This window comes from Ictidomys tridecemlineatus, chromosome 7, assembly GCF_052094955.1.
Source record: "Ictidomys tridecemlineatus isolate mIctTri1 chromosome 7, mIctTri1.hap1, whole genome shotgun sequence".
NCBI lineage: Eukaryota > Metazoa > Chordata > Mammalia > Rodentia > Sciuridae > Ictidomys > Ictidomys tridecemlineatus.
In genome coordinates this window covers 189,967,648-189,988,568 of record NC_135483.1, presented here as the reverse complement: position 1 = coordinate 189,988,568, position 20,921 = coordinate 189,967,648, and the positions used below count along the sequence as shown (strand labels likewise).

Genomic DNA, 20,921 nt, shown 5'->3' with positions numbered 1-20,921 from the left:
CCCCCCCCAAGTCTTTTTCTCTTTCTTTCTGGAGCCCAGGGGTGTTCTACCGTTTTTACTTTTTTTTGAGACAGGGTCTTAAGTTGCCTAGACTGGCCTTGAACTTGAGATTTCCCCTGCCTCCTCAGCCTGTGTCACTGGGATTTCCTTTTTTTTTAAAGTTTTACACCAAGGGGAGGATTGAAATAAAAAAAAAAAAATATATATATATTTTACTAGCCATAGTAGGCTTTCTTTTGTGTTTATCAGTTAGAAGTAAACCAATTTCCAAAATGTTTCTGATTGAGGTTTTCCTTGAAGGACCACCACTGCATAATCATCAGAGAATTTATGCTCCTTTTTTTTTCTTTGCAAGAGTGAGGTGTGACCATTATGAAGCTTTTTTTTTTTTCTTTTAAATTGTGCCAGTATTACTTAAACATAATTTCTTATTAAACTGTCTTTGGTGCAAGAACTGCAGTGACAGTGATTATGTGGTAATATTTTTTTTTTGTAATGCTGGGAATCAAACCGAGGACCTTATACATGCTAGGCAAGTGCTCTATACTACTGAACTACATCCCAACCCTATTTATAAATTTTGTTTTTTACTACCAGGATTGAGCCCAGGGGCATTCTACCATTCTCCAGCCCTTAATATTTTGTTTTGGAGTAATCTGAAATTTTTTCTTGGCTGTTCTTGAGCTTGGGTTCCTCCTCCTTCAGCATTCCAAGTGGCTGGGATTACAGGTGTGTGCTACCTTATCCAGTCTTGTTGTAAAATTTAATATGCAATTCTGTTTTTCCTAAATGAAGTTTTCTTATAGAACTATTTTTCACTTTCAATTAATAATACCATTTTACTCAAGCTACGAATATTTTTGTCATAGTTAGGCTGCAAGCAGAGTTGTAGGATTGTTTTTAACCTTTAAGGTGCCCATTAACCTTTATTATTATTATTAATTTTTGGTACCAGGGATTGAACTCAGGGGCACTCTACCACTAAGCCACATTCCAAGCCCTATTCTGTATTTTATATAGATAGAAACAGGTCTCACTGAATTGCTTAGTGCCTCGCTTTTCCTGAGGCTTGCTTTGAACTTGTGATCCTCCTGCTTCAGCCTTCCTAGCTGCTGGGATTTCTACCCATTAGTCTTTTTATGTTTTCTTCTTTGTCTTTGTGTTGTGTTATTTTGTCTTGAACTCAGTGTTGTACATGTCATCTATTTTATTTCAGTGTTTTAGGATTTAGCATTAAAGGTTTTATGTGAAAAATCTTAATTATTCCCACAGAAATGAAGGGTGTGTTCATTGTTAGAAGAGAGTGGTTTGTTTCAGTAGTGTATTTCATGACTTAATGGGAGAATATTAACAGATTGGGCTTAAAACTTTTAGTTTCAATAATTATTTATGAGGTAGCCTATTAAGATGGAATTTTTGAGTTTTTTTATGTATTTCAGGTCACCAAAACAAACACATAATTTCTAGCAGTATTTTTTTTTCTTTCCTTTTTGTGGTACTCGGGATTGAACCCAGGGCCTTGTCCATGCTAGGCAAGCACTGTATGAGTCCCTTTGTTTGTTTTAATTAGTTTTTCTTATTCTGAGACAAGGTTCATGCTGGCCTTGAACTGCAGATGCCTCTCAGCCTTGAAGTAATAACAGTAGGCATACATAACAAATTGGTTAAGACAGTACCGAATATTCCCATAGCAAGAAGGAAAACATGTCAGGTGCTGTGGGGCACTCCCATAATTCCAGTGATTTGGGTAGCTGAACAGAAGGGTCACAAGTTCAGGCCAGCCTGGGCAATTTGGCGAGGCCATGTTTCAAATTAAAAATTACAAAGGGCTGTAATAAAAATTACAAAGTTCAGTGATAGAGTACCCCTAGTTTCAATCCCCAGTACCACTTTAAAAAAAATAAAGAAAAAAATACCATTGCATGGTGAACTATTTTGACTTTTTGGGCTTTTATCTGGAGCCAAAGAGGAAGGAGTGGATTTTGATTAAAATTGAGGTGATGGTAATCTGTGGAAGGTAAAGTGTTCTCAGTATCAAGATTCAGAGAACTGGTTCCTCAGTAGATTTCTTGAACTCCATTTGGATTAATCTTGTATGGAAAGGGATGAACCTGACTGTCTCCAAGGGGAGGTGCCTTTCCAGCTATGATTTTTGTTTACCTGGTAGAGGGGAGATTATATATGTTAACATGCATCCCCTACTTCCTTACTATTTATGGACCCCAGGGCACTGGGCACTCTAGGCAAGAGCTATACCGTTGAACTACACGCCCCACTCTCATGTTAATCTTTTATTCTGATTCCAAAGTTTGACAGTCTGATTTCCTTCCTTAAGGATCAATTTTGACTTTTAAAGGCAGGGAGCACTTTGATAACCAAATGTGTTTGTGTTTGCCATTCTTTCTCTATTAAATCTCAAGAATTGTCCACAGATGTTTTGTGGACTGATAATAGTGCCGGTTGACAAGAAGAGGTATTAAGGTTCTTTAAAGACCATAGGTAAGTTATATTTATTTGAATGACTTACCACCCTATGACATAAAGTAGGTGTTTAATACCAGAAAGTGGGCAGATGAGAACTACCAACCCTGTTTAATAGTAGCATACTTTGCTTTTCAGAGTGAGAAAAACAGTATTTTGTACTATTCTGTACAGTATCTGTACTATTCAGGGTCTAGGTGAAATGGTATTGAGATGATGTTTGAAATACTGAAACTTCTAGAATAAATTCTGAAAAAAAAAATTGGCCTTTTACTTCTTAATGTAGTACAGTTGTTTTTTAGTATAATAGTACAACCAGGAAATCACTTTAACTATGTCTTCCATTTCTTGTACTCACAAAATGAGAATCTAAGAATGTAGGGGCCAGGTATTCATATTTTTAACAAAGCTTTCCTACTGATTGCTTTACCCTATTAAAACACTATTGATTGTCTTTTAGAGCAAAAACTCACTTCTGACGTAATTTTCCTAGAAATTAACCCATGTTAATGGTGATTTTTTGGGGTTAAGTTTCTACCAATTTGTCATATTTTTGTTTTTCACAGTATTGTTTTTATTCTTTAAAGAAGTGTAGATGCTTGTCATGCAGTGAGCCCTTCTATAAGATTGGCACTTTGATCTTTACTTGAATTTTCTTATTTGATCCTTACTCTATGAGGTAAATTCTTTATCCTCATTTTATTGATAGAGTGAGGCACAGAGAAGTGTATATGCACAGGGTTATACAACTTGGTGTTGCAGTGAGGATTCATTCTTGGGCAGTTTGACTCCAGAGCTTTGCACTTTGAAATGTGTTAGAGCAATCCACATTATTGTTTGAAAAGGAGTAATGAAGATTCCAGACTTCTAGCCCTCTTTCACAAAGGCAATGTTAACAAAACCTGTCTTATGAATCCTTCCCTTTTTTTCCTCTCCCTTCTTTTTTCTGGTACTGGGTGGGGATTGAATCCAGTGCCTTGAGAATGCTACAAGTATTCTACCAAAGTTAGGTTGCTGGCTCTTTTAAAAAGTTTTGAGGCAGGTCTTATGAAGTTGGCCAGACTGCTCAGCTTGATCACTTCTTTCCTTAGTGGATTCCTTCCTCCAAACTCCCAATAGCAGGGATTACAGGCCTGTGCACCACATCAGAATCATTCCATTAATTTTTTGGAGGGTGGGTGGATGTCAGAGATTTATCTCAGGGCCTAGGGCATGCTAGTTGAGCACTGAGCTACACCCCCAAATCCTATTCCATTAATTTTTTAACACGTAGACAATATTAAAAAATTATTTTTAGGATTACAGGCATGCTCCTGTATGTATGTTTACACACAAAGAAGATTTCCCATAAAATATAGTGGGAAGATGCTGAGCTTCTACATATTAGTGCCTGTAAATTTTAAGGTTTTTCTTCCTTTGTTTTATTATTATTATTATTATTATTATTATTATTATTTTGACCATGCTGGGGATTGAACCCAGGGCACCCCATATGCTAGGCATGTGCTTTACCACAGTGAGCTACATCCTCAAACATCTCTCTCGTGCTCATTCTTTCTTTCTTTGACAGGGTCTTGCAAATTTACCTAGCTGGCCTCAAACTTGTGATCATCTTATTTTGTCTCTGAGTAACTGGGATTACAGGCATGTAATCCCATGCCCAACCATTTCCCATTCTTTTCATATTTGCATAGCATTTTATCATTTTTTCTTAATGAAATTGACAATTCTTAAATTAGTAATTTGAACTTTCTGATTATAATTTACTTTGTTGTGGGCATGTGTGATGTAAAAGAACAATTTTTTTCTACTGAATAGGGTCAGCATATAACTCAAAAGAAAACCTTTTCGCATTACAGTTCACAGAATCTCTTTAAACAAAATCAAGTATCAAACTTGGTTATGATTAATTCACATTCTTTCTTGGCACCAATTTCTATAAAGTATATGGTCATTGTTATGCTGCCTTTCCCAGTAAATACATATAAAGAAAGAACTCTAGTTGGAATTTGAAGGGAGGCTTAAGGCTCAAAAATTGTGAAAAGTTGGATTTATATAAGTAGTACTTTTCTTGTACCAAAGAGTGAGCCCAGAGTTGCTTAACCACTTAGCCTCATGCCCACCCCGCCTTTTTTTGTTATTTTTATTTTGAGACAAGGTCATACCTACAAGGTCAGCCTCCTGAGTTGCTAGGATTACAGGCATGCTCCACTGTGCCTGGCACAGGGGTACTTTTTGTGACTGTAATTATTGGCTTGTTTTATCAGTGAAACTAATCTAATTATCAGCATTTTATCTGTACAATAATTACATTTCTTATAAAAACTGAGAAAGTTTATACTGGTGAAGAACTGTTTTGAGCTAAATTGATATGAAATACATTCATCATTTCTTGTTCCTGACAATCCTGTAAGATGGGTAATATACTGATTTTATAGAAGAGGCAAATGAAATCTTGGATTTATTTGTCAAAGTTTATGATCAGCAGAGCTGGTATTGAAATCCATGATATCTGGGACCTTTGCTCAGTTTATTGTACTTCACATGCTTTCTTTTCACCTCTGCACTAAGATAAAATAGTTTTGCTGGATGTGGTGGTACACTCCTGTAATCCAGGTACTTTGGAGGCCTCTAACTTGTGAAGAATCACAAGTTGTTTGTGATTCTTTTCAAGTTAGAGGTCAGCCTTGGCAACTTCATGAGATCCTGCCTCACAAACCAACAACAAAAGGGCCGGGATGTAGCTGGGGATGTGGTAGGGAGCCCCCCTGGGTTTAATCAAGGGTACTTAAAAAAAAATCATTTTCTTTGTATTATTTCATTTGTTACATCAGTAATGTGAAGTAGGTATGACTGTTGTTTTTAATTATTTGGTGAGGATTCTGAGGCTTAATGGATGTGATTTTTACAAAGGCAAACTCCTTTAATACTTGTTGTGTCATAGGACTTGAGGCAAGGTGTTTTGACTTTAGGTGCAGTGCTCATTTCTGTTGTTCTACTAGAGATTCAGGTCTCTGTATAATACTAGAAATGTGGAAACAGGCATATTCTCCTGTTCTGTTTTCATTGAATTGATAATTTCTTGGCTATTCCATGATAAATTTTGGGTGCTAGACCACATACTTTGAGTTTTTTTTTTTCCCTACCATTTTGTAACACATTGGTGTCTTACACTTCAGAGTGCAGCATTGCTAAATGCTATCATGTCAAATTTGCGTTAAATTTCCTCCTTTGGTACTCCTTGTTTCTTCTCTGTGTTGTGTGTGTACATCTAATTTTGTTGTTTTGTTTTTCTTTTAGTGAATGGTAGTGTCTAGAAAGGGTATGTCCCTTCAAGAGAGAGGTGCCAATGTCCAACCGGCCTAATAACAATCCAGGGGGGTCACTGCGACGTTCACAGAGGAACACTGCCGGGGCCCAACCACAAGACGACTCAATAGGAGGAAGGTATGTATTTCATGGTAATTTGAAAAGGAGTTGGGAATAAAAGGAACCATTCTTAAGGACTAAAATTTGAGTAATGATCCTAAAAATGGCTAATTTTTCCTGATTTCCATGAAACACCCAACTGAAACTCAAAACTAATGTCTGACTACTTCCCTAAATATGGAAGGCTGAAAAAATAGTTTTCCATCATTGACATATCAAACCTAATTTAAGGTTGTTAGCATATGATGTGTTGGGTTTGTCTTTTCTTTCTACTCTAGTACATGCTACAGTACATTTTTCCGTCATTTAGATCTTTATTACATGTTTTGAATTGATAATACTTATTGAGCAGAAGTTTGATTTGTCTTAAGAACTTATGACATCCAGCTTTTGGGGGTTTATCCTCATTATACCTTTTGACCACATATGAATGTGGTCTGAATGGTGAAGTATTCTGATTTTGTTAGCACCTGTCTTCTATCTCTAGTAATCTGGTGTTGATCTTTTTTTATTTTCTTTCCTTTTTCTCCAATTGGAGTAGTTTTACATGAAGTAGAGCAAACAGTCAGATGTATTCTCTGTATTATAAATTTCTGGATTTGATTGAGCTAAAGACTATCATTCTGGGTAAAAATTGCTCAACTCTGCTTGTAAGCTGAGTTCTCTAATCCAGGCAACTATGGAATGACCATATTTGGCTTGAAGTAGATAGGAAATTGTTACAGGATTGCCTGATGTAATTTGAGGCATAATCATGTATGTAATTTGTTTGGTAAATTATTTAAGCACTTTTAAAGTTCAAATATAAAGAACAAATTGAAACATACCATAGCAACATCAGACTATTTAAGTGGTTAATAAGTGGACTTTGGAGTAGGACAATTCTATGTGATTTCTACCTCTGCCATTAAATAGTTGTGAGTATTCTGTATGTGGGTTTCAGGAAATCTTAGTTTATTAGTCTGTTAATGGAGATAACTATTTTATAAGATTATTGTCTTTTTGTTCTGGCACTGGGGAATGAATAATATGGTGAGTCTTGACTACTGAGTTACAGCCCTTTTCATGTTTTGAGTGAGGTCTTGCTAAATTGTCCAAGGCTAGTCTTGAACTTGTGATCCTCCTGGTTCAGCCTCCCTCCCAAGGTCAGTAGGATTACAGACAGGCGTGCACCATCGCACTCCCTTCTTTTTTTTTTTTTTTTAATTTGAGATGGTCTCACTAAATTGCTGAGGCTGGCTTGGAACTTGTCATCTTTCTGCCTCAGTCTCCTAAGTAGCTGGGATTAAATAGGCATGTGCGCTCTGCCCAGCTTTTTATAAATATTTTTGTTTTGTTTTGGATTCTGGGAATCCACCCCTTTCTACTTGGGAGGTAAGGTCTCTACTACCGAATCATACCACTAACCCAGATTATCGCTTTACTTATGCTGAGCTTTTAGCACCATGCTTGGTGGAGAGTACTATTCTGAAAACTTTAGCTTTTTACATTCAGATTGTTTTTTGAAGTAGCCACCTTAATTTTATGATGATTTTAAAAAACATTCCTTCCATTTATTATAAAGAGTACTACATACTCATTTTGAAGAAATTTGAAAATACAGAAAATTACATTTCCACATTCCATATAATGTGGTCACTATTAATACAGCAATATGTCTTCTCAGGCAAAAATTTTTAAACTATGTCTATATGTGCATATGTGTGCACATAAATAACTTGTATCTTTTGAATAACTAATTTTATACATATTTATCTTCAGATTGTATTTGGATGATTACACATGAACTGACAAACATTTTGGGTTGTCTTAGTGCATTGGTATTCCTGGGTTCAATCTCCAGTACCACCACCAAACGAGAAAAAAAAGGTTCTTTGAAACCTGACTTTTCAAATTTTTGTGTTCAACTGTGTTGTGTGGCCACAGCACAGTTTAGTAATTTAGTAGTAACTTTGGATATTTACACCCCCCCCAATTTTTGTATATGGATAATTATCAGGATACAGAAACTAAGAAATTGGGCCAAAGAACCTTATCAAATTTAACTAAGAATGCAAATTAGAAGGTATTAGAATATCATTCTGCCTTCTTAATTGTTTTTCTGAAAGTAAAATCTCAGAGCAGGGAAGGGACTTTGAAGGTCTTCTCTTCAGACTCCAGACTAACTTTTGCAGCCCCTATAGAATGTGGTATACTATCTGTTAACCTAATATCTAAGAAACTTCTCCAGTGATTTTTGGGAATGAAAGGATTTGGATTATTTGGGTGAGAAACTTTATGACTATATTTTCGTTCTCTTCATGTGATTCCCATTAGTCAGCTTTCCTAAGTAAAATGTTGTTATGGTGGTTTTGTTTCCTGAAAACAGAGGCTCTGCTTGTAAAGATACATAACCAACAGTGATTGAAATAATGATTGTAACAGGATGTTACCACAGTAGCATTAGTGAAGTATTTTATATTTAAAAGATTGTTGAACATATTCTTTTAATTAACATTCACAGAAACTCTGTGTACCAATATGGGGTTTCTATTTATTAAATATAATCCCTATCTTATAAATGCAGAAGCTCCCTCACCCATGTGCAGTCAGTAGTCAGGACTCACTTCCAGACTGCTTGACATGAAAGTTTGCCATTCATTATGCCAACCTGTTTTCACTACACAGACCACTTGATTCATATAATGAAGGACTTAGAATAGAGGATAAAGTACTTTCAACTGAAGAGTGTTAATTTATTCAGGTTAGGATTTAAAAAGCAGGTTTTAAATATCCTTTATAATAAACCAGTAAAAGTGGAAAAAGAAGTAGGTTTTACTCCTAGAATTTTTGAATTAATTCATTTTTGATCTACTCTGTTTTCCATATCTGCATCAAGCTCTGCTGCCTTTGTAGCCTCCCTTTGCTGACCACTCCTACCTTTCTTCCAAATCAAGGTCACTTATTTTTTCCTAGGGATAAATGTAAATTATTATTCAAAGATAAAAGAAATTAGAATCTTTGGAATATATTTTAATCTCTCATGATTATTCCCCTCTGCTTTTTTTCACTCATCCATCATTACCATCTGTAATTAAACTAGATATCTTACTCCTCTTCTATAATTTTTCTCATTCCTTTCTCTCTGTGAATTTTTGGATGATAGCTGATCTGTTCCTCTCTTTTCTGTTCTCTTTTTCTTCTTTAGGAAATCACTACCTTCCACTGCTTCTCTGTTGGCTTGCTCTCAGGGATACTTCTAGCCTTTTCCACCTCTAGCACAGGTATTTGTAGGTTACCCCTTAGTTTTTTCATTATATTATGTGCTTTCCACCTGTTTTTCCTCAAATGTCAGTGGTGGGATTGAATTCACTTTTATAGCAATTTTGCTTAAAGTTCACATAGTGATAGTTTCTTTTTAAATTTGTTCTAATTAGTCATACATGGCAGTAGAATGCATTTTAACACATTGTACACAAATGGAGTACAGCTTCCCTTCTGGCTGAACATAGTCACACTAGTAATGTAATCATACATATATTTAGGGTCATAATGTCCTTCTCATTCCACTGTCCTTCTAATCCTAACACCCTCTCTTCTTCCTTTACTCCCCTTTCTGCATAATACAAAGTTCCTTCATCCCTCCCTTCACCCCCATTATGGATTAGCATCCGCTTATCAGAGGAAATATTCAGCCTTTGGTGTGTTTTTGGGTTTGGCTTATTTTGCTTAACATGATATTCTCCAGCTTCATCCATTTACTTTGCAAATGCCATAATTTCATTCTTGAAGGCTGAGTAATATTCCATTTTGTATATGTACCTCATTAATATTATAAAAGTAGTATATGGAGAAGAGAAAATTGAGAAGCTTCGGAAAATTAAATAATTCGAATCCTACCACTCAGACAACCATGGTTCATATTTGTACTCCATGTTGTAATAATTTTTCTGTACATATACTTCAACATTAAAATAGTAGAGATAATGTAGTAACCAGTTGTCACTAGATCTATTTTTTTGCAATTCTATAACATTATTACATGAGAATTTTCAATGGCTTCATAATTTTCTTTGATATGAAAGCCTGTGATTCAAATTTGGACTTCTAGTCTGGCTCCTCAAGTGTTTTGCTGTAAGAAATATGGATATTCTTGTTACATTTGAGTGAGATTCTGCTTCAATTAAATTCTTGAATATGGATTTATAGGCTTTAAGGTTATGAATACCCTTAATGAATTGCCAAATTGTCTTTAAGAAAGATGGGATCAGTTTATACTCCTAATACTTCTGAGAGTGCTCATTTCTACAAATCCTAGTCAATATAGCACCTTTTTTGTTTTTTCATATTTTTATTGGTGTATTGTAGTTGTACATAGTGATGGGATTTGTTATGTATTTTTACATTCCCCAGCATCCCTCCTGAGCTTACCGTTTTTTAAAAGAAAAGTTTGCAGAAAAAAAGGATTCCTTTCGCTCAACTTAGCATTTCCTTAGTTATTATAGAATTGAAAATCTTGCCACATTTTGGTCATTTTAATTTATTATATGTGTGTTATTTGTTAGTATTCTTAGTTTTAATTTCAGAGATGCTTCTTTTTTATTTTATTTTTTTAATTGTAACCCTTGGGGACTTTGCCAAAATATTTTTTCTTAATTTTATTTTTAAGTTTTGTTTTAATTTATAGAAGTTTATAAAATTAGGTAATCAAGTCTACATCACTGTCTATTTTTTCTTTGCCTTCTCCGTATCAAAAATAATAATTCTTCTCAGTTCATTATGAGTTATTTTTACATTTGACTATAGTCTATTGAAATTGTTTGAAGTGTGAAAGGAAATGATTGAATGTAATCCATCCAACCCCTTATTTCCTTTAAAAATTTGTCTACAAAAATGTAATAATTATTAATTACTGTGTCAAAGTTACTTGTGAGAACTATAGGCTATGGCTTTTCATTAATTTTTTCAAAGCTGAGGATTTTAAAATCAGCATTTATTGTATACAAAGAAATAGTTTTATTTTTGTTTAAAAAGTGTTTCAAAGGGATGAAACATGGGAAAGTACAAGAAGATGTATACCTTCCAGAGTTAATCCCTTACTTAACATTTTGCTTTTTATTTATCTTTGAAATACAGTTTGGCATGTAGATGATTTCACCATACATAATAGTATGCTCTCCTGCTCTTTTCACCCAGCATGGTAACATAAACATTTGCCTATGTTCTTATGATCTTTTGGTAATGTTTATAGGTGAACCATAACTGAAGAATATGGATTTACCATGATTACATTTCTAGGTTTGAGATAGCTAAATAGTCACAGTGGAAAAGTTGTTTGCTCATGCATGCTTAACTGTTTGTATTTCAGACGTCTTTGCAGTATAGATTCCTGAAAGTGTAATTGCTTTTTCAAAGGGAGATGTATCTGCAGTATAAGCTTCTGAAAGTGAAATTGCTTTTTCAAAGGGAGATATTTATGATCAACTTGTTTTACATTAATCTTTTTTCTCCAGTTTACATTATCACCATCACAAAGAGTAGTGCTTTTTAAAATTGTTCATGTTATCTCCATTTTGTATTTTTCTACTAGTGTGAAACTCAAAAGTTTTGTTTTACTGGTTTTACTCATTAAGTTTTATTCCCTAGTAATGAGATTAAACATTGAAAAAAATAGAATTAAGGGGTAGGTCTGGCTGACATTACCCAACTTGTGATTCTTCTGTCTCGGCCTCCCAAGTAGCTGTGACTGTAGGCCTGTGCCACCAGGCCTAGCTGGGGATACAATTTTTTCTCCCTCTTTTTTAAAAAAGTAATTATTAGTGCATTTAATTGTACAAAGAAATAGGTTTCATTGTGACAGTTTTATATAAGTATATATGTTATTTGTATCTACCCATTTCCCAGTTTTTCACCCCACCCCAAACTCTATTCTTCTTCCCTAATAGTCATGTCTTCCTTTTTTCCCCCCTCCCAGAATACTTTTTTATGTAAAGATTCTCACATGTTATCTCTCTTTGTACTACAGGAGAATTGACCTTTTATTTTGTTCAGCTGATATTTATTGGTTCATTGTATAAAAACTATAGTTCAAGTCCCTAAAGGTTGACTTGGAGAAGTATAAGGCAGTCTTATTATTTAGCAAGAGAGGAATTAAAGGGTAGAAGACAGGTGACTCACAACCTGTAGGAAGTGGCGACTTGAATCCTATAATTCCCATCTGTTTATAAGGATAAAGAAGATTTATAGAAGGGTAGACTTTTGAGTCTTTAAAGACAGGAGATTTGGATAATTGGGCATTCATCATAGCTTTGAATTTTTATTTGAATACATTTATTTATTTTTTGGATGAGGGTACTATGGATTGATCCCAGGGGATGCCTTACTACCTATTGAGCTATAACTCCAGCCCTTTTTATTTTAGAACAAGGTTGCTGAGTCAGGTGATCCTCATGCTTCAGCCTCTTGAATTGCTGGGATAATATGTGTGCACCACTGCACCTTGTACATTTATTTCTTTTTTAAGAGAAGAACATTTCATTATGTTTTGTTTATTCTGTTTCGTTATGCTTGCTAGCAGCCCCTCCTTTGGGGATCACTCAGCAAAGCACACTTTAAAATAGAATTATTACAAGAGAGTTCTTTTTTACGAGAAAGAGAAAAACAGGACCTTGAAAGTTAAACCATTACAAAGGGCAGTGACCTTTACCAAAACCAAAGTATCATATATGCTAACATAAAATATTAAGTAAAAATATAGGATTTAAAACTTTAAGAAATCCCTAGCACCACTAAAAACAAACAAATAAATAAAACCTTAAAAAATGTAAAAACCAGATGTTATTAGTTGTGGGCCATGGGGTTTTCCACTTGACTTATAGTGCTTTGGCACTCAAAAGGCAGAGGTGTGGGTCCACTATTGTGTTTGATCACCTTGCTGCCAGGCTGAGATGAACAACATGGCACAATCCACTCCAAGGCTCAATTGGCAAATGGCTGCTTTTGTGGCTCTCACTTTCCTTCATGCTTTGGTCAGTGTTGCTTACAGGAGTAGCCAGGGACAAGGATAGCTCTTCTTCTAGGGTTCCTGAACATGCTGTAAGAGTGCTCTAGATGGGAAATGCACAGGCCAAGGCTACCCCTCGAACTCTAGGCTGAAAGCAGTTCTTCTGGAGTTTGGCCTCCCAACCCATCCACTGGGAACACTGGTTGTCCTCATTAGCAGGACTGGGCTAGTCATGGTGCATGGGCAGCTACTCCCCAAAGGCCTGATTAGAGTGGGGGATGGAGGCAGCTGCTCCTCTTGAAGCCCAGAGACTGGTTGGCTGTGGCTGGGCTTGGCTTCTTTGATGTACAGCTCCAGAAGGACATTGGTGGGGTTCTTGTCTACCCTATCCCTGGGCATATCATGGCTAAGCAGCCAGCCTGGTGTTGGGCCCCAGCATGAGCTTGGCATTGCTTGGCTGGCTCCTATGCCAGAGCAAACCCACATCAACAGTGGTCTGGATCTCTAGCACGGCCATCAACATATCCTTGGCCAGCAGGCTGACCAGTGAGAACCCCTAGTGAGAACCGTAGATCTGGAGGTGCCACTTTCAGCACGTGCTTCTGCAGACCCTGAGTGAAGGGCATGTCTGCTGGTGTTGCATACTGGGCATAGGAGGTGAGGGTGGCAAGGACAGTTAGGGTGGCTCGAGGGAGAGCTTGTCAAGCATGCCCAGCTCACACACCAGCTGGATTTCCTCCTTTATGGTGGTCCATGGATAAAAAGGATAGTTCAGTGGCCTCAAAGTATAGGAAGGAGTCCCCATGTTGGCACCAGGCCTTCAGCAGCCAGGTGTAGCTGGCCAATAGAGTCTTAACAGTAGCAGTTGAAGGTGGCATCATGGGTTAGGTCAACTAGTAGCAGTGCTTGGAAAAGTCAGGGAAAAACAGGACCTTGAAAGTTAAACTATTACAGCTGCCCAGAATTCAGGGAAAGAGCTGGGCCCCCCCTGTACTCCCACGGAATCTAGGTGATCATAAGCTCCTTGGTGTTCTGCTTGAAGTGCTGAGAAATGGCCAGTGTACATATAGTAGCAGTCTCCCTGGTCCATCTGGGTGGGTAGCAGTGCACTCTCAGCCATGATCACAGCAGGAGGGAAAGCAGGACATCCAGACACTTGCAGAAACCATCAAGATGGGATGATTGTGGGTAGCCCCTCTCAAGAATATACACCCTGTCCTGCTACTCTTCAAAGCATCATTGCCTTCTATATCCAGGCCTTATATTAGTGACATGCTACTGGATTTTCAAGGTTCAGACAAAATTTCTTTTGATGTGGCCTATACTTAACCCTGCTCCAGTCTCAGAAATCCCACAGCACTTTGAACTGCTTTTGACACATTTATTTTGGTACCATGTACCAGGAACTACAGACAGACTTGATATCTGCCTGGCTGCTTCCATTGTATTTCTTTGTCGTTATTATGTCCATGCTCCTCTTTTTCACATCCTATCAAGCATATTTTGCTGTCTATTTATACATCTCATTTCTTTCTTTGTGCCTTTTGTTATTGTTAAGGCTTTTTAAATTTTTATTTTTGTTGATATTGGGGATTAAACCCAGAGGTGCCTTTATCACTCAACTGTATCCCTAACCCTTTTAATTTTTGAGAGCATATCTTGCTAAGTTGCCTGGGCTTGCCTTTAACTTGAGATCCTTCTACCTCAGTCTCCTGAGTCACTGGAGCTGTTATATGCCACTTTGCTGGGTGTTTCTAGGTTTAACTTGAGGTCTCTCATCTTCTCAACAATAGGTCAAGTTCTCTTTCTTTTGAGTTTTTCCAAGCATTATACTGTTTGCATGGGTGTATGTGTAGATGTTCTATCTCCTCTTCTTCTTATAATAGTAGTCCTTCTCTGTGGGATCTCCCATGGTCTTTCTCTGAGTAGCCATTGCCTAGATTTTGAGTGGGAAGAATGTACAATACCTCATTTTTTTGAGCACAGTGATGGGACTGGTGTCGTTATATGATAAAAGCTGAGTAAAATTGGAAGCTTTAGCCTTTTCCTTTCTGCTTGCAAACATGGGAAGATGTGACTCCAAAGTTGGCAGTTGGCATTTTTCCTGTGTTACAAAAGAAGATGGGCTGGCAGAGAATAGCAAAGGTATTAAGAGAGTATGTGTTTATTAAAGTTGTGACAAGTTTCAGTTCCACAGTTCTTTAGAACTTGGGTGAACACTTGCTTTTTTAGGCTTAATTTTTCTACTGTCTTGATTCTGGAGATATGTAATTTAATTAAACTTCTTTTGCAGGTTAGAATCCTACCTTAATACACTTGAAATAGACAGTCAATGTAAGACCATATTCATTTATTTGTAGAATATCATGTGCAATGCTTCCTAAAGCATTATACTTACATAAATAAGAATACGGTATCTTTTGACATAAGCAGTTTCAACCTGGTAGGGGAAAGGTGCATGCAAGCTGCTACTAGAGACAGTCAGGTGAGAAACTTTTCTAGTGGTAACCTATTGATCTGGACTCTGAAGGCTGAGTAGTGTTTAAAAAGTCACATGTAGGCTATGTTGTATTTACTTGATGGGGATTTATTAGTTACTTAGAGAGTTTGGATTTTATTTCTAGGTGTTCAATGAATACTAGTTTTGGTTAGAAATCAGGAGATTTGTTTTCAAGGCACTTCTAGGCACAGAAATATGAGAGCTTGAGAGCAGGGCGGGGGTGGGGGAGAGTGTGTGTGTGTGTGTGTATCCTAAATGATAATGAAAATGATTGCTGGATATTGTGGTACAAGCCTGAAATTACAGCAACTCTGGAGGCTGAGACAGGAGGATTGCAAGTTCAAGGAAGTCCCAGCTACTTAGCAAAGACTCTGTCTCAAAATGAAAAGGACTAGGGATTTAGCGCAATGGTAGAGTGTCCCAAAGTTAAATTCCTTGTACAGGAAACAAAACTTGATCAACTGGAGTGAAGGCAGAATTGAAATAAGATAGTTAAAATGGGCTATGTAGTAAGGTGGGCTAGAACAAACAGCTCCTAAACATTAGTAGTTTATAAGCTAGTGACTGATAAGTTGTTTATCTTATATCAGCTGAAGGCTGTACTCCATGTCTGAACCTTAAGATTCTGTGATTGTTGGTGTGTTGCTAGTTTCCTTGCTGAGGCAAGAGAAGGTGGTAAAAAAAACAAAAACCTCCATCTCTCCACAGCATCCTCCATAAAAATTATTCATTTCTGCTTACATTCCTTCGACCAAAGCAAATCAAATGGCTACACATGATTTCTATGTGATTTGACAAGTAGAAACCTATCATTTGTTTGGAAATAGGAGAACTATAATACTTGTGATATACCTATAACAGGTTAACTATTATTTTGCATTTTTATTTGCATATCTGTGGTAATTTGCTTTCTTAAAATGCTGCTTAGTAAAACATATCATAGTTTTGGTGTGTTCTTTCCCCCCTACTTAACCAGGATGAGTGCCTTTCAAATTTTACTTATTCCTTCTCTTTGTTTATTCTGTCCTTTGTTTTTATTTGAATGGACATTCAAGTTTCATCTGGTTGGGGAGGGAGAAGAGTGTTGGGGGAGACATGATGTGATGTGAACGTGACTTCAGTGTCTCTTATAACTGAATTTGAACCCTTTTTTTTTTTTTTAAGAGAGAGTGAGAGAGGAGAGAGAGAGAGAGAGAGAGAGAGAGAGAGAGAATTTTTAATATTTATTTTTTAGTTCTCGGCGGACACAACATCTTTGTTGGTATGTGGTGCTGAGGATGGAACCCGGGCCGCACGCATGCCAGGCGAGCGCGCTACCGCTTGAGCCACATCCCTAGCCCTGAATTTGAACCCTTTTAAGAACAATTTATAGTAGAATTGACTGAGTAACTTGTAGCTTGCTTCGTTCAGTTTTAGGACATCTCAGTGCTACAGTTGTACAGTGTGGAGTTTTAAGCTGTGGAAACATAGGGGCACACTTTTCCACTTGAAACACTGCTTTGGTAATGCTGAGAAAGCTAGTCTGTCCCATCTAGCCTTGGAGCCCAGAGGCAAGATTGTTGCATTGTGTTAAACACTGGCATGGTTGCCTTGGTCTACAGAGGAACAGAGGCCACTTTCCTCTAGATGGAAGTTGTAAACATTTGCTTTTTAACAGTGTCCATATTCAAATCTTTTCTTGGACCTACTAAATAATACCTTAACATTTAAAAAGTTTTCTTGGCCATTTATATTTCCTGCTTTAATCAACAATAGTGAAATTGAAGGGCTGGAGATGGAACGGACTAGTATAGTGTTTACGTGGCATGCGTGAAGCCCCAAGTTCTATTTTTTTCCCCAAAAGATAAAAAAGGGCAGGTGAAGTTGAGTCTATAATTCACATCATAAAAATGTATTAACTTAAAGTGTTGAGCTCTCATAGATTATTTCATGTCCTTTGCTGAGGATTTGCTTTCATTCTTACAGTATTCCATACTCAGTGTCTTCCTGGAAAGGTTCAGTGTGACCAAAAAGTGAATATATACAAGTGCTTCTTAACACTAACCAGTCTTTGCATCACATTTGCAAAGCTGTTTTCTTTCTTAAAATACAATTAATAGAAGATTTAAAGAAAAAGCCTACTTTTTTTCTACCTCATATAGCATCTCCAAACTCTTAAGTCATTTGTTTTGACCTATACACAGAATGGATAGGAAGAATTTAATAATTGTAGATGCAGGCCTTTTGTTTTGACTACTGAGCCTCTACTTTTAGCTGTGCTGTTGCAGATTTTTTTTTTTTAATATTTTTATTTTTTAGTTTTCGGCGGACACAACATCTTTGTTTGTATGTGGTGCTGAGGATCGAACTAAGGCCGAACGCATGCTAGGCGAGCGCGCTACCCTTTGCGCCACATCCCCAACCCCTGCTGTTGCAGATTTAGGGAGTTAAATGCCTGGGTTCAGTATTCCCTTTTCCTGCCTAGGAGCTGTGTGTGTGGCAAGAGCCTCCCTTCTCACACCCTTAAAATGGGAATAAGAAATGCTTTGGTGTCATTTGAGAATTAAGTTTGATAATGTATTTAATATAAATGTAATATGTTAGCATATTGACAAAATTTAACCTGTGGTCATCTGAATAGGTTTTTACCTAGGCATTTGTCAGTCATTTTAGTTTATGAGCTATTGAGTACTGCATCACTGATTTATCACCAATCACTTTTTGGTTATTTAGCTGTTTTTGCCCTACCTCCCACTACTTTTCAAATGTTGGGTTTAAAGTTTCCAGCCTTTTAAGGAATATTTTCCCCCATGGTTTTGATTCTGTACAATCTCTCTACCTGTTTTCTTTCCATAAAAATGAAAGTTGTTACAGTTTACTCATGCATACTCATTGTACCCAGGTCATTGAACATGTCGATATGTTGCTTTTGCACATTGCCCTGTCAATCTCTTACTGTAAATCATCAGAGAAAAGAGAGATCCTTCAGTAATACAGACAGAAATTTTCCCTGTCTAGCCTTAGCCTGTTCTTTCAGCCTTGTTTGCTTATAGATCTCTTTGTTCAGGGCAATTCATATCATTTTTTGCCAGGTGACATGTGGGTTTTGTAGTTTTTGATCTCTTCTTTTGTCTTGGTATACTGCTTTTGATTGGAACACTCCTTTTTGTATCACTTCCTTTGTCAGGGCCAGGCTTAAAAGCTGCATGAATTACAATACCTGTATTCTCTTGGTAGAGGTCATTTTTTCCTTTCTTGGGAACTTTAGTCAAGTACCTGGTGGTAGATCACTTGGTCTTATGAGACTGTGTCCTCTTTGAAAAGAGTGACTAGACTGTGTTATACATATTTCTGTGAGCTGTCATGAATTGAACATATTTGTTGGTAAACCTTTACATCTGTTGTGACTAGTTTTAGTATAGTGGTTCTCAACTCTTGGAGATCAGTGCTCCCTGTTTGTAATGATTATAATAGAATGTAAATCATGAGTTCAGAAATGCATAAAATGCCTGCCTACCTACCCATTGTTTAGAAATACCAGTATCAGGTACTAGAATTTTACAAAGATAAATGTAAACAAAAGGAGAAGAATTGATAACCAAATAATTTCTAAGTAGACTGTGAATGCTTGGGTATGGTAATACAAGATGACAGTGTACTCAGGTGTTTGCTTCTGTATTTGAATTCATTGAATATGACCACTACAATAGACTTAAATGTCATAAGCAGGATTTTTGGTGTAAACTTTAAAAATGGTGCACTATTCAGTAAAGTTGCAAAAAACCAGATTCTTTATTGATACTCATGCTTTCCTAAAAAATATAGCATATATAAAAACCAATCAAAACAAAATATAAGCTAAGAAATTGTTAGCATATTTTAAAATTTATGTAACTGCCACATCCTCAGGTTTTTTCACAAGGTCTTCATGTATTACCAAAGCCATTTAAAATACATGGGTCACAGGATGGTTCTTGATCGTGTCTGTTCTTTTCTGTGGACCTGGGGATTGAACTGAGGGCATTGGGCATGCCAAGCAAGCACTGTTTTTATTAACTGTATGGTATATATATATATTTTGGTACTGAATATAGAGCGTAGTGGTGCTTTACTACTGAGCCACATCCCCAACCCTTTTTATTTTTAATTTTGAGAGAAGGTCTTGCTAAGTTGCTTGGATTATAAAACCTGTATTCTCTTGTTAGAGGTCATTTTTCCCTTTCTTGGGAACTTTAGTCAAAGTACCTGGTGGTAGATCACTTGGTCTTATGAGACTGTGTCCTCTTTGAAGAGAGCAACTAGACTGTGTTATACATATTTCTGTGAGCTGTCATGAATTGAACATATTTGTTGGTAAACCTTTACATCTATTGTGAATATGTTGTAAAATCTTCATATATTATCACATCTTCCTCTTTAATTCAAAGGTCTTTCCCCATTTTAGTAAATGTGTCAACATTGTGGAAAACTACTAAGGCTGGCTATAAGATAATCTTGAAAGCATATAACCCAGGCCAGCCTCATTTGTGATCCTCTCATCTCATCTTCCCAATTACTGGAATTATAGGCATGTGCCATCATGCCTATCAAATTTAAACATTAAACCTACAATAAGGAATTACCTATTTGTAACTAGCTACTTTCTTCAGTTTGTACAAAGTTTTAAGTCTCCTTTGTCTCCTGTGGGTTAGAATTGTTGTGTTTTTTTTTTGTTTGTTTGTTTGTTTTAAAGGATGCTAGGATTGAATGCAGGGCCTCAGCCATGCTATAAGCATGTCATTTATCACTGAGCTATGCCACAACCCCTAGAGATATTTCTTAATCCTTTTGGCTACTGAGGATTTTACTAAATAGCAGTAAAAGTGATTAAACTATATAAGGGTACAGGCAATATTGTATGCCTTAAAGTCAAGACTTGCTTTCACGAAAAAAAAAAATTTTTTTTTTTTTTCCTTTTGGTAATACTATGAATTGAATTCCCGGTCACCACATGATAGGTAAATTCTCTGCCACTGAGCTGTACCTCCAACCCATTTTATTTTAACAAAGGAACTCACTAAATTGCCCAGGCCAGGCTTCAACTTGAAATTCTCCTGCCTCAGCCTCCTGAGTGGCTTGGATTAGCAGGCATGTACCACTAAGCCTGGCTTTAAGATAATCTTGAAAGCACATAACCCAGGGTTACTATAGTCTGTTCTTTTGCACTCATATGCTTGTTAAACAGGGAAATGATGTCAGTATAATGTGGAAGTAGTTTTGGTTTTTAGGTAATTTTTACTAAAATGGGGAAAGACCTTTGAATTAAAGAGGAAGATGTGATAATATATGAAGATTTTACAAAACCCTGCAAGTTTTGCAGAATTGATTTAAACATACCATTTAGTATAAATCATAGATAGGTAGATCAGGGGCTCCCAGAATCACTGTACTTTATAATGCTAAAACTATGATGAGAGTGCTGGGGATATAACCCAGTGGTACAAGTGCTTGTTTGTGGTATTTGTGGTGCTGTTTTGATCCACAGCACCACAAACAAACCAAAATAACTTG

The 20,921-nt window shown here is 36.6% G+C and overlaps 1 protein-coding gene and 1 pseudogene across 23 annotated transcripts in view; one reads left to right on the top strand and one right to left on the bottom strand.

The window, feature by feature from the left end:
• Positions 1–20,921, top strand: part of Trip12 (thyroid hormone receptor interactor 12) — a 150,889-nt gene that overhangs the window by 34,733 nt on the left and 95,235 nt on the right. For all 23 annotated transcript variants that reach the window (XR_013424355.1, XR_013424356.1, XR_013424357.1 and 20 more), the window contains exon 2: positions 5,782–5,928. Coding sequence is in view for 20 of the 23 variants with exons in the window: in XM_040267969.2 (XP_040123903.1) it covers positions 5,831–5,928 (98 nt within the window). In the remaining 3 variants the exon portion in view is untranslated. The remainder of the gene's footprint in view (positions 1–5,781; positions 5,929–20,921) is intronic.
• On the bottom strand, positions 13,140–14,012 carry LOC110598252 (uncharacterized; annotated as a pseudogene).